General features: G+C 56.6%; 2 protein-coding genes across 2 annotated transcripts in view; both read right to left on the bottom strand.

The window, feature by feature from the left end:
- LOC140402849 (NAD(P)H-hydrate epimerase-like) overlaps nt 1–14,446 on the bottom strand; it is a 923,606-nt gene that overhangs the window by 30,766 nt on the left and 878,394 nt on the right. The window contains exon 2 of the mRNA XM_072490473.1: nt 987–1,201. Coding sequence (XP_072346574.1) covers nt 987–1,174 — 188 coding nt within the window. The 5' untranslated portion in view covers nt 1,175–1,201. The remainder of the gene's footprint in view (nt 1–986; nt 1,202–14,446) is intronic.
- Nucleotides 6,376–14,446, bottom strand: part of LOC140402850 (uncharacterized) — an 88,597-nt gene continuing 80,526 nt past the window's right edge. Inside the window, exons 11-12 of the mRNA XM_072490474.1 lie at nt 13,204–13,258; nt 6,376–11,281 (exon numbers count right to left, since the gene is read on the bottom strand). Of these exons, the coding sequence (XP_072346575.1) occupies nt 11,176–11,281; nt 13,204–13,258 (161 nt within the window). The 3' untranslated portion in view covers nt 6,376–11,175. The remainder of the gene's footprint in view (nt 11,282–13,203; nt 13,259–14,446) is intronic.

Genomic DNA, 14,446 nt, shown 5'->3' on the forward strand with positions numbered 1-14,446 from the left:
CGGCCCACCCCCAAAGCGGGCCGAGAGGGAGGGGCGGGGGGGGGGGGGGGGTAAAGAGTGTGCCCCTTTCGCCCCACAGGTCTGCACCCGCTGCGTAATGTAAGCAGACTTGTGACGCCAATATAAAGATCATTATTGTGAAAAGCAAGCTCCACCTCACCATTAAGAAACAGGCCAGACCAGAAGAGGTGCAAGCTGGAAGGTTCAGGACGTCACACAGTCGGATCCCTGGACATCCCTCGGATAGAGTTTGGAGGGAAAGTAGCCAGTCTGGTTCGAAGGGCTCCAGCCAGGGCCAAAAGGGGGGTATGACGTGGGGCAGTTAGGAGTGGGATGAGATTATCCACACAGCCTTAACACCAATTATCCTTAGTGACCAAAAAATTTAGGAGGGGTTATTGGGTTACGGGAATAGGGTGGAAGTGAGGACTCAAGTGGGTCAGTGCAGACCCGATGGGCCGAATGGCCTCCTTCTGCACTGTATGGTCTATGTTAAGATCCTGTAGTAATTAGCAATTTTTATTTAAAAATAAATAAATTTAGAGTCCCCAATTCATTTTTCCCAATTCAGGGGCAATTTAGCGCGGCCAATCCACCCAGCCTGCACGTCTTCGGGTTGTGGGGGCGAAACCCACGCAGACACGGGGAGAACGTGCAAACTCCACGCAGACGGTGATCCGGGGCCGGGATCGAACCCGGGACCTCGGCGCTGTGAGGTGGCAGCGCAGACCACTGATTAGCAAATGTCAACGAGGTCAAGCCATAATATGTGGAAGGGGGAATTATAAGAAGGGGGTTGCACACCATAAAGCTGAGAGGTGCCCTTGGTTGAGGTCGGAGCTGCTGCCGGGTGTGCTTGAATTAAAGTGTTTAACTTACTTGAACCTCCGGAACGGCCACTTTTCCCCACTTTTGACCCCTCCGGGTCCTTTAAATCGGGTTAAAACCCCTCAATTAGGCCCCCCCCGAGCCTCGTGTGTACTTACCCGAGGTACTTCACCGATTTCTCACCCTGAGTTGAACAGTGTGGATCCATTTTCCCTGGTAGGAGCTGCCACTGCGGGTTGGGACAGAGAAACCCCCACACACTCGGGGTGCCCGGTCCGGTGCCGCGGGCAATGTGGCGCGAGGCCGCGATTACGCTGAGGCCCAGGAAGGTCCTGACCCCGAACATTCAGCAGCGAGCAAGGAAGCTGACAGCCTGAGGGCGGGAGAGAATGGTCATTAGAGGCAGCGGGTTTCACCCCTCCGACAGTGCGGCACTCCCTCAGTACTGACCCTCCGACAGTGCGGCGCTCCCTCAGTACTCACCCCCCCGACAGTGCGGCACTCCCTCAGTACTGACCCTCCGACAGTGCGGCGCTCCCTCAGTACTGACCCTCCGACAGTGCGGCACTCCCTCAGTACTGACCCTCTGACAGTGCGGCGCTCCCTCTGTACTGACCCTCCCACAGTGCGACATTCCCTCAGTACTGACCCTCCCACAGTGCTGCTCTCCCTCAGTACTGACCCTCCGACAGTGCGGCGCTCCCTCAGTACTGACCCTCCCACAGTGTGACATTCCCTCAGTACTGACCCTCCCACAGTGCTGCTCTCCCTCAGTACTGACCCTCTGACAGTGCGGCACTCCCTCAGTACTGACCCTCCCACAGTGTGACATTCCCTCAGTACTGACCCTCCCACAGTGCGGCGCTCCCTCAGTACTGACCCTCCGACAGTGCGGCGCTCCCTCAGTACTGACCCTCCCACAGTGTGACATTCCCTCAGTACTGACCCTCCCACAGTGCGGCGCTCCCTCAGTACTGACCCTCCCACAGTGCGACATTCCCTCAGTACTGACCCTCCCACAGTGCGGCGCTCCCTCAGTACTGACCCTCCCACAGTGCGGCACTCCCTCAGTACTGACCCTCCCACAGTGCGACATTCCCTCAGTACTGACCCTCCCACAGTGCGGAGCTCCCTCAGTACTGACCCTCCCACAGTGCGGTGCTCCCTCAGTACTGACCCTCCCACAGTGCGGCGCTCCCTCAGTACTGACCCTCCGACAGTGCGGCGCTCCCTCAGTACTGACCCTCCGACAGTGCGGTGCTCCCTCAGTACTGACCCTCCGACAGTGCGGCACTCCCTCAGTACTGACCCTCCGACAGTGCGGTGCTCCCTCAGTACTGACCCTCCCACAGTGCTGCTCTCCCTCAGTACTGACCCTCTGACAGTGCGGCACTCCCTCAGTACTGACCCTCCCACAGTGTGACATTCCCTCAGTACTGACCCTCCCACAGTGCGGCGCTCCCTCAGTACTGACCCTCCGACAGTGCGGCGCTCCCTCAGTACTGACCCTCCCACAGTGTGACATTCCCTCAGTACTGACCCTCCGACAGTGCGGCACTCCCTCAGTACTGACCCTCCGACAGTGCGGTGCTCCCTCAGTACTGACCCTCCCACAGTGCTGCTCTCCCTCAGTACTGACCCTCTGACAGTGCGGCACTCCCTCAGTACTGACCCTCCGACAGTGCGACATTCCCTCAGTACAGACCCTCCCACAGTGCGGAGCTCCCTCAGTCCTGACCCTCCCACAGTGCGACGCTCCCTCAGTACTGACCCTCCCACAGTGCGGCGCTCCCTCAGTACTGACCCTCCCACAGTGCGGCGCTCCCTCAGTACTGACCCTCCCACAGTGCGGCACTCCCTCAGTACTGACCCTCCCACAGTGTGACATTCCCTCAGTACTGACCCTCCCACAGTGCGGCGCTCCCTCAGTACTGACCCTCCGACAGTGCGGCGCTCCCTCAGTACTGACCCTCCGACAGTGCGGCGCTCCCTCAGTACTGACCCTCCGACAGTGCGGTGCTCCCTCAGTACTGACCCTCCGATACTGCGGCACTCCCTCAGTACTGACCCTCCCACAGTGCGGAGCTCCCTCAGTACTGACCCTCCGACAGTGCGGTGCTCCCTCAGTACTGACCCTCCGATACTGCGGCACTCCCTCAGTACTGACCCTCCCACAGTGCGGTGGTCCCTCAGTACTGACCCTCCCACAGTGCGGCGCTCCCTCAGTACTGATCCTCCGACGGTGCGGCGCTCCCTCAGCACTGACCCTCCGACAGTGCGGCACTCCCTCAGTACTGACCCTCCCACAGTGCGGCGCTCCCTCAGTACTGACCCTCCCACAGTGCGGCACTCCCTTAGTACTGACCCTCCCACAGTGCGGCACTCCCTCAGTACTGACCCTCCCACAGTGCGGAGCTCCCTCAGTACTGACCCTCCCACAGTGCGGCGCTCCCTCAGTACTGACCCTCCGACAGTGCGGCGCTCCCTCAGTACTGACCCTCCGACAGTGCGGTGCTCCCTCAGTACTGACCCTCCGATACTGCGGCACTCCCTCAGTACTGACCCTCCCACAGTGCGGAGCTCCCTCAGTACTGACCCTCCGACAGTGCGGTGCTCCCTCAGTACTGACCCTCCGATACTGCGGCACTCCCTCAGTACTGACCCTCCCACAGTGCGGTGGTCCCTCAGTACTGACCCTCCCACAGTGCGGCGCTCCCTCAGTACTGATCCTCCGACGGTGCGGCGCTCCCTCAGCACTGACCCTCCGACAGTGCGGCACTCCCTCAGTACTGACCCTCCCACAGTGCGGCGCTCCCTCAGTACTGACCCTCCCACAGTGCGGCACTCCCTTAGTACTGACCCTCCCACAGTGCGGCACTCCCTCAGTACTGACCCTCCCACAGTGCGGCGCTCCCTTAGTACTGACCCTCCCACAGTGCGGAGCTCCCTCAGTACTGACCCTCCCACAGTGCGGCACTCCCTTAGTACTGACCCTCCCACAGTGCGGCGCTCCCTCAGTACTGACCCTCCGACAGTGCGGTGCTCCCTCAGTACTGACCCTCCCACAGTGCGGTGCTCCCTCAGTACTGACCCTCCCACAGTGCGGCGCTCCCTTAGTACTGACCCTCCGACAGTGCGGCGCTCCCTTAGTACTGACCCTCCCACAGTGCGGCGCTCCCTCAGTACTGACCCTCCCACAGTGCGGCGCTCCCTCAGTACTGACCCTCCGACAGTGCGGTGCTCCCTCAGTACTGACCCTCCCACAGTGCGGTGCTCCCTCAGTACTGACCCTCCGACAGTGCGGTGCTCCCTCAGTACTGACCCTCCCACAGTGCGGCACTCCCTTAGTACTGACCCTCCCACAGTGCGGCACTCCCTCAGTACTGACCCTCCCACAGTGCGGCGCTCCCTCAGTACTGATCGGAATTAGCCCATCCCTCCCCAACCATGTGGACCAATAGGCACCAGCTCCGAGCCGTCAATCACAGCTCCCGCCCAATAGGAACGGGGCGGGAACTCGTCCTGATGGACAGGTGCCCCGGCCAATCACACCTCGCCCTCGCCTGCCGATTCGCCCGCCCCCATTGGGGCGCCCGGCCGGATTGACGGCTCGGCCCCTCCAATCGGCGACCCGACGCCGCGAAGGCGGCCCGGATGCACGTCCTTTGGCCGACGTCAGCTTCGGACGTCCGGAAGGGGCGGGGTCGCTGTCTGAATGGCGGTCCCGGCAGCCAACCGCGGCCGCAGCTCCCGGCGGGCGGTGCTGGCATCGTCATCACGTCCCTGCGTCGGTCGGCCGCCAGTCGGCTGAGCGGAAGGGGCAGGCCGCGAGTGCGAAGGACAGGTGGATCAGCCAACCGATCCAGGTGGGCGGAGCCGGTCGTCATCACGTCCCTGCGTCTCGCTCCCTTCAATCACAAATTGCACCAATCGGAGCGTCCCACCTCCCATTGACAGACAGGCTGGCCGTCCAATGGTAAAGAGAAGGACGCCGTCAGCCATTGAGCAGGAGCCAATGGACGGGAAGGGGCGGGATTACCCCTTAGGCCACCCCCCCCAGTGTCTGAGGCCTTTCCCCCTCCCCCACTCCCGGAATGGCCCCTGAAGAGGCTGTTCGGCCTCTCTGGTCCGTACTGGCTTCTCGGAAAGAGCGCCGCACTTCGGCTCAATCCCCCGCTCGATTCCCGTAATACCCTCTGACCTTCGGACAATATGGGCAACTGTGCGTGGCCATTCCACCTCCCAGTGGGTTAGCACGGCTGCCTCACCGCTCCAGGGTCCCGGGTTCGATTCCCGGCTCGGATCCCTGTGCGGAGTCTGCACGTCCTCCCGTGTCTGCGTGGGTTTCCTCCGGGTGCTCCGGTTTCCTCCCACAGTCCAAAGATGTGCAGGTTGGGTGGATTGGCCATGATAAATTGCCCTTAGCGTCCAAAATTGCCCTTAGTGTTGGGTGGGGTTACTGGGTTATGGGGATAGGGTGGCAGTGTTGACATTGGGTAGGGTGCTCTTTCCAAGAGCCGGTGCAGACTCGATGGGCCGAATGGCCTCCTTCTGCACTGTAAATTCTATGATTGCAGAGTTAGCCTACTTATGACACAAATAATAAAGATGATTAAGATTTGGGCACTAAGAGGCAATTCAGCACGGCTAATCCACCTAACCTGCACATCTTTGGACACTAAGGGGCAATTTAGCACGGCCAATCCACCTAACCTGCACATCTTTGGACACTAAGGGGCAATTTAGCACGGCTAATCCACCTAACCTGCACATCTTTGGACACTAAGGGACAATTTAGCACGGCCAATCCACCTAACCTGCACATCTTTGGACACTAAGGGGCAATTTAGCACGGTCGATCCACCTAACCTGCACATCTTTGGACACTAAGGGGCAATTTAGCACGGCTAATCCACCTAACCTGCACATCTTTGGACACTAAGGGACAATTTAGCACGGCCAATCCACCTAACCTGCACATCTTTGGACACTAAGGGACAATTTAGCACGGCCAATCCACCTAACCTGCACATCTTTGGACACTAAGGGGCAATTTAGCACGGTCGATCCACCTAACCTGCACATCTTTGGACACTAAGGGACAATTTAGCACGGCCAATCCACCTAACCTGCACATCTTTGGATACTAAGGGTCAATTTAGCACGGCCAATCCACCTAACCTGCACATCTTTGGATACTAAGGGACAATTTAGCACGGCCAATCCACCTAACCACATCTTTGGACACTAAGGGACAATTTAGCACCTAACCTGCACATCTTTGGACACTAAGGGATAATTTAGCACGGTCAATCCACCTAACCTGCACATCTTTGGACACTAAGGGACAATTTAACACGGCCAATCCACCTAACCTGCACATCTTTGGACACTAAGGGACAATTTAGCAGGTTAGGTGGATTGGCCGTGCTAAATTGTCCCTTAGTGTCCAAAGATGTACAGGTCAGGTGGATTGGCCGTGCTAAATTGTCCCTTAGTGTCCCGGAGGAATCCCACACAGACACGGGGAGAAAGTGCAAACTCCACACAGACAGTCGTCCAAGTCCGGAATTGAACCATCCTAAAGTCACAATGCGGAATTAAGGAGCAGTTGCAAATGCCTTATTAAAGTTTATTGATCGATAACTGTACATTTTATACATGATTAAAAACAGGCTGAAGCAATAATGCCCCCCCCCCCCCCCCAAAAAATAATCCATTTAAAAGAGCATTTCGTCAATACTTTGCCCTGCTAAAACAAAAAACCCAGCTCGTACGGTCACAGTGGTCTGTGCGGTCAAGGGAACTGAAATTAGTTTCTTTTTCAAATCAGCTTTGTCCTGACGGAAAGTTTGGGGAAGGGGATGGTTTAAGTAGCGGTCAAATTCCAATAGCTGTTGAAATGATGTGTCAGGCGAGGGTCACTTTATTCTCCAACGTTGTGAGTCGCAGGTTTGGGGGGAGCTGTGAACACTGCAGACCCCACCACAACCAAGGCCAGAATGTCCATTTGGCCCATCCTTGCCCTTTCAAGGCGCTATCCAGTTAGTCCCTCTCCCCTACTCATCCCGCTCTTTCCCCCCCCCCCCTCCCACCGCCCCTCCATCATCCCCACAAATGTTTCCCCCTTCCAGGATTTTTCCGATACCCCCCTCCCACCTTTGGAAAGTTCCTATAGAATCCTCTCCCACCGCCCTCTCGGGCGACGCCTTCCCCATCCCGCCAACTTGCTGAGTGTAAATGGAACAAAATGTCGGCCCCCCCGGCTCTCTGGGAGGCTGAAGGAGGGATGTCGAGGCGCGAGGTGTGTGGATTTCCAACATATCTGCCGGCAGAGGGTCGGGAATAACGATCAGTTGCCCATGACAGGATCTGCTCGGTTCGCCGCTCAATTCAAAATTGGGGGCGGCCCGGGGGGTGTTGCTATTGAAAGGACATTGACTCCACTCACGACATTAAGCCACCCTCCACCTCCACCGACAAAATCCATTGAGGTCCGGGGAACCGGGGACAAGAGTGAGCCGGGTGTCAGCAAGGACGCACTTTGTCAATCCCCCCGCCTAGGTAGGCCTCAGGCCTGGAGTGTTGCCCCGTAGAGTGACCAGGTGTCAGCAAGGACGCACTTTGTCAATCCCTGAGCCCCTCCACCCGGGTAGGCCTCAGGCCTGGAGTATTGTGGCCTGGCCCAGGGGCCCCGCACCTCAGGAAGGATGTCAAGGCTCTCGTAGAGGGCGCGCAGGGAGATTTAGCCGCCAGGACGGGACCGCAAGGCATGGGAGCAGGTGTCAGTCCATTCAGCCTGTCGGGCTTGTCCTCCGGCGGGGAGCAAGGGGCATTCTGGTTGACGTGGAGAGAGGGATCATTCTCGTTAGAGCAGAGAAAGGCCAAGGGGGAGATTTAATCGAGGCGGTCTTTGAAATGACGAATGTGGGTTGAGTTAACCAGAGAGGCGGGGGGGGGGGGGGGGGGGGGGGGGGGGGAGGAAGAGAGAGAGAGAGAGAGACACAGATCGAAGCGAACGGAGAATGGAACAAGAGGGAGAGGGAGGGGGAGCGAGTTGTTGTGACGGGGGCGACGCTGCCTGAACGGGAGATGGGAGCAGATTCAATAGGAACTTTCTAAAGGGGGGGGAAATACTGGGAAAGGGGGAGAGTTTACAGGAATATGGTGGGGTGGGGTAGTAGGGGGGGGAAGTGGGAATAATCAGGTAGATCGCTCACAGAATAGGAACAGGCCCAATGGGTTGGATGGCCTTCTCTTGGCCTATGTCATTCGATTTAAGTATTAGAACATAGAACATTACAGCACAGTACAGGCCCTTCGGCCCTCGATGTTGCGCCGACCTGTGAAACCACTCTAAAGCCCACCTACACTATTCCCTTATCGTCCATATGTCTATCCAATGACCATTTGAATGTCCTTAGTGTTGGCGAGTCCACTACTGTTGGAGGCAGGGCATTCCACGCCCTTACTACTCTAGCAATTGAAACCAATACAGTTTTAAATAAATTGTTGGATGCAAAAGTCAACCTGGATATTTTGGGGATTGACGATTTCGAGGTGGATTCGAGAAAGAAATTGTGTATAAAAAATAAAGGACGTGTCTTTTAAAAAATCAACGCAGTTAATCACTTCTTACAAAATAGTTCTTTCTTAAAAATATATATATATATATATATAAAATGCTGCCAGGTCAGTGAATGTAAAGGGAAATTCAGGATAGTTATAAACGTTGCCATCTCCTCGCACACTCTCTGCGCTCCGGATTGGAGAATGAGGGAGGTGGCTCCTCGATATCTACACTAGGACAGGAGGACAGTCGGCCCCCTGAATTGAATGAAAACCGCTTATTGTCACAAGGTGGCTTCAAATGAAGTTACTGTGAAAAGCCCCTAGTCGCCACATTCCGGCGCCTGTTTGGGGAGGCTGGTACGGGAATTGAACCGTGCTGCTGGCCTGCCTTGGTCTGCTTTACAAGCCAGCTATTTAGCCCACTGTGCTAAACCAGCCCCCTTGATACCTGCACTGATACAGGGGGAGGCCGTTGGGGCTCTCGATAACCACACGGACAGGAGGCCATTCAGCCCCTCGATACCTACACTTCGACAGGAGAAGACAATTCGGACCCTCGATACCTACACTGGGACAGAAGGCCATAGGCCCCTCGATCCCTACACTGGGACAGGAGGAGGCCATTCGGCCCCTCGATATCTACACTGGGACAGGAGGAGGCCATTCGGCCCCTCGATACCTACACTGGGACAGAAGGCCATAGGCCCCTCGATACCTACACTGGGACAGGAGGAGGCCATTCGGCCCCTCGATACCTACACTGGGACAGGAGGAGGCCATTCGGCCCCTCGATACCTACACTGCGACAGGAGGAGGCCATTCGGCCCCTCGATATCTACACTGGGACAGAAGGCCATTGGCCCCTCGATCCCTACACTGGGACAGAAGGCCATTGGCCCCTCGATACCTACACTGGGACAGAAGGCCATTGGCCCCTCAATACCTACACTGGGACAGGAGGAGGCCATTCGGCCCTTCGATATCTACACTGGGACAGGAGGAGGCCATTCGGCCCCTCGATACCTACACTGGGACAGGAGGAGGCCATTTGGCCCCTCTATACCTACACTGGGACAGAAGGCCATTGGCCCCTCGATACCTACACTGGGATAGGAGGAGGCAATTCGGCCCCTCAATACCTACACTGGGACAGGAGGAGGCCATTCGGCCCCTCGATATCTACACTGGGACAGAAGGCCATTGGCCCCTCGATATCTACACTTGGACAGAAGGCCATTGGCCCCTCGATACCTACACTGGGACAGAAAGCCATTGGCCCCTCGATACCTACACTGGGACAGAAGGCCATTGGCCCCTCGATACCTACACTGGGACAGGAGGAGGCCATTCGGCCCCTCGATCCCTACACTGGGACAGGAGGAGGCCATTCGGCCCCTCGATACCTACACTGGGACAGAAGGCCATTGGCCCCTCGATACCTACACTGGGACAGAAGGCCATTGGCCCCTCGATACCTACACTGGGACAGAAGGCCATTGGCCCCTCGATATCTACACTGGGACAGGAGGAGGCCATTCGGCCCCTCGATACCTACACTGGGACAGAAGGCCATTGGCCCCTCGATACCTACACTGGGACAGGAGGAGGCCATTCGGCCCCTCGATACCTACACTGGGACAGGAGGAGGCCATTCGGCCCCTCGATACCTACACTGGGACAGGAGGAGGCCATTCGGACCCTCGATTCCTACACTGGGACAGGAGGAGGCCATTCGGCCCCTCGATACGTACATTGGGGCAGGAGGAGGCCAATCAGGCTCTCATGAGCTGCAGAGAGATGGGGGAAGGCCATTCAGCCCCTCAAACCTGTTACGCAGGAACAGGAGGAGACCATTCAGCTGTATAAAGGAACAGGAGGTGGCAATTTGCCATCCTTCCCAGTTCAGGTGAGAGGTCAGCGCAGGGCAGGGCAGAGGTCAGCACAGAGCAAGACCGCAGGGCAGGGTCAGAGGTCAGCAGGGAGCCAGACCACAGGGCAGGGTCAGAGGTCAGCAGGGAGCAAGACCACAGGGCAGGGTCATAGGTCAGCAGGGAGCAAGACCACAGGGCAGGGTCAGAGGTCAGCACAGAGCAAGACCGCAGGGCAGGGTCAGAGGTGAGCACAGAGCCAGACCACAGGGCAGGGTCAGAGGTCAGCACAGAGCAAGACCACAGGGCTGGGTCAGAGGTCAGCATTGAGCAGGACCGCAGGGCAGGGTCAGAGGTCAATACGGAACAGCCCTGCCGGACAGGACAAGCCGTCAACACTGATACTTAGGCCCGTGAGGGGCTGTCATGTTGCAGTGTCTCACGGGAAAGTTGCTGGGAATCCCTACCGTGCTAGGGCAACATGGTAGCATTGTGGATAGCACAATTGCTTCACAGCCCCAGGGTCCCAGGTTCGATTCCGGCTTGGGTCACTGTCTGTGCGGAGTCTGCACGTCCTCCCCGTGTGTGCGTGGGTTTCCTCCGGGTGCTCCGGTTTCCTCCCACAGTCCAAAGATGTGCAGGTTAGGTGGATTGGCCGCGCTAAATTGTCCCTTAGTGTCCAAAATTGCCCTTAGTGTTGGGTGGGGTTACTGGTTATGGGGATAGGGTGGAGGTGTTGACCTTGGGTACGGTGCTCTTTCCAAGAGCCGGTGCAGACTCGAGGGGCCGAATGGCCACCTTCAGCACTGTAAATTCTATGTAAAATCGCGAATGTCTGCAAGGCCAGCAGTATTCCGATCTCTGGGAAGAATGTGGCAACAGCCACTGATCGTGAACCGATTGGATCTCACATGACTTTGCACATTTTAGATTCCCACTTTCTTCTCCAGTTCGGGGATTCCTGGTCATTCCCGCTGGTGGAACTCCCAGACTCCTGTGATCCCAAAGCCACACTGAAAAAAAAGGGCAGAGATGAGATACCAGAGAACAAGGTGGCAGGCCCCCTGAAATCACATCACTCAGAACAGCAATATGTCTGTGCAAGGAGCGACTTACACAGTGTCCTCTACACTGTCCCCCATCAAACACTCCCAGGACAGGGGCAGCACGGGGTTAGATACAGAGTAAAGCTTCCTCTACACTGTCCCCATCAAACGCTCCCAGGACAGGTACAGCACGGGGTTAGATACAGAGTAAAGCTCCCTCTACACTGTCCCCATCAAACGCTCCCAGGACAGGTACAGCACAGGGTTAGATACAGAGTAAAGCTCCCTCTACACTGTCCCCATCAAACACTCCCAGGACAGGTACAGCACGGGGTTAGATACAGAGTAAAGCTCCCTCTACACGGTCCCCATCAAATACTCCCAGGACAGGTACAGCACGGGGTTAGATACAGAGTAAAGCTCCCTCTACACTGTCCCCATCAAACACTCCCAGGACAGGTGCAGCACAGGGTTAGATACAGAGTAAAGCTCCCTCTTCACTGTCCCCATCAAACACTCCCAGGACAGGTACAGCACGGGGTTAGATACAGAGTAAAGCTCCCTTTACACTGTCCCCATCAAGTACTTCCAGGACAGGTACAGCACGGGGTTAGATACAGAGTAAAGCTCCCTCTATACTGTCCCCATCAAACACTCCCAGGACAGGTGCAGCACGGGGTTAGATACAGCGTAAAGCTCCCTCTACACTGTCCCCATCAAACACTCCCAGGACAGGGACAGCACGGGGTTAGATACAGAGTAAAGCTCCCTCTACACTGTCCCCATCAAACACTCCCAGGACAGGGACAGCACGGCGTTAGATACAGAGTAAAGCTCCCTCTACACTGTCCCCATCAAACACTCCCAGGACAGGTACAGCACGGGGTTAGATACAGAGTAAAGCTCCCTCTACACTGTCCCCATCAAACACTCCCAGGACAGGTACAGCACGGGATTAGATACAGAGTAAAGCTCCCTCTACACTGTCCCCATCAAACACTCCCAGGACAGGTACAGCACGGGGTTAGATACAGAATAAAGCTCCCTCTACACTGTCCCCATCAAACACTCCCAGGGCAGGTACAGCACGGGGTTAGATACAGAGTAAAGCTCCCTCTACACTGTCCCCATCAAACACTCCCAGTACAGGTACAGCACAGGGTTAGATACAGAGTAAAGCTCCCTCTACACTGTCCCCATCAAACACTCCCAGGACAGGTACAGCACGGGATTAGATACAGAGTAAAGCTCCCTCTACACTGTCCCCACCAAACACTCCCAGGACAGGTACAGCACGGGGTTAGATACAGAGTAAAGCTCCCTCTACACTGTCCCCATCAAACACTCCCAGGGCAGGTACAGCACGGGGTTAGATACAGAGTAAAGCTCCCTCTACACTGTCCCCATCAAACACTCCCAGGACAGGTACAGCACGGGGTTCGATACAGAGTAAAGCTCCCTCTACACTGTCCCCATCAAACACTCCCAGGACAGGTACAGCACGGGGTAAGATACAGAATAAAGCTCCCTCTACACTGTCCCCATCAAACACTCCCAGGACAGGTACAGCACGGGGTTAGATACAGAGTAAATCTCCCTCTACACTGTCCCCATCAAACACTCCCAGGACAGTTACAGCACGGGGTTAGATACAGAGTAAAGCTTCCTCTACACTGTCCCCATCAAACACTCCCAGGACAGGGACAGCACGGGGTTCGATGAATGGCATCGTTGAACCAGTGTAGATTCGGGACTCAAAGCCGCTCACTGGGATATCGAATTCTGGGACCAACACCGCTCTCCACCAATCGAACCGGACATTCGGGAATGCCAAAGCAAACAGCCACTGACACTTATCTCCACCACGCCTCAGGAGAGTTCAGACGTACCATTCCTCAGCGGCCAGTGTCTGTCCCGGCTGGAACGTCTCGTAGAAATGGTCACCTACAGGGGGTGGGTGGGGGGGGGGGGGGGGGGGGGGGGGGGGGGGGGGGGGGGGGGGGGGGGGTCAAACAAAAAAGAGACAAAGAGTTGAACTTCTGTAGCGCCTATCTCAACCCCCGGACGAGGCAAAGCGCTCTGCGTTCGTAGCCTATGCGGCGGTTTTGGAGTGCCGCCTCTGACGGAGGGACATAGGAACAGGAGGAGGCCATTCAGCCGACGAACCTCTGCCCGCCATTTGGTGGGATTGTGGTGATTCTGTGACCCAAGAGCGTCCACCCTCCTTTCCCCTTCAGCTAACCTGCGATCTGCTGCCTGTGCAAGGGAGTCCTAAATTCCCGCCGCCCCCTCGCCGATCGAGGTGGTTCCTTCCCTCGCCCCCAGACCATTTTGTTCGTATTTTCAGACCATGTCCCCTTCTCGCTCGGTTTCTCTCTCTCTCTGACGACCTTGGCTGTCCCTTTGCCCTCTCGAAAACTTCGATCAGCTCACACAAAATCGGGAGCAGGTGGGGTCCACTCAGCCCCTCAGGCCCTGCTACCCCATTCTATAAACTCATTGGCCGATCAGATTGTGACCTCGCCCCTCACTCCCGCCGACCCCCCCGATAACCTTTCACCCCCCCCCCCTCGTTAGTCAAGAATCTCTCCGGCTCGGCCTTAAAAATATTCACGGATTCTGCTTCCTCAGCCTCGCGAGTTAGAAAGTTCCAGAAACTCAGCGACCCTCTGAGAGAAAATATTTCTCCTCCTCTCCGTTTGAAATGGGCGACCCCCCTTATCGTTAAAACAGTGACCCCCGAGTTCTCGATTCTCCCACAAGAGGAAACATCCTCTCCACATCGACCCCGTCAATAACCCCCTCAGGATCGTAAAGGTTTCAATCGAGTCGCCTCTCGCTCTTCGAAACTCCAGCGGAGACAAGCCTGACCTCGCCGACCTTTCCGCATGGATAACCCGCCCGTTTCTGGTGTTAGTCTGGGAAACCTTCTCTGAACGGCTTCCGACACAAAGAACAATCCTGCACAGGAACAGGCCCTTCGGGCCTCCAAGCCTGTACCGGCCATGATACCAACCTTGGCCCAAACCCTCAGCCCTTCCTTGTGCTGTCTCCCTCTATACCCGTCTTATCCATGTGTTTGTCAGGATGCCTTTTGAACGCCGTTAATGTATCTGTTTCCACAGCCTCCCC

Source organism: Scyliorhinus torazame, chromosome 26, assembly GCF_047496885.1.
Source record: "Scyliorhinus torazame isolate Kashiwa2021f chromosome 26, sScyTor2.1, whole genome shotgun sequence".
NCBI lineage: Eukaryota > Metazoa > Chordata > Chondrichthyes > Carcharhiniformes > Scyliorhinidae > Scyliorhinus > Scyliorhinus torazame.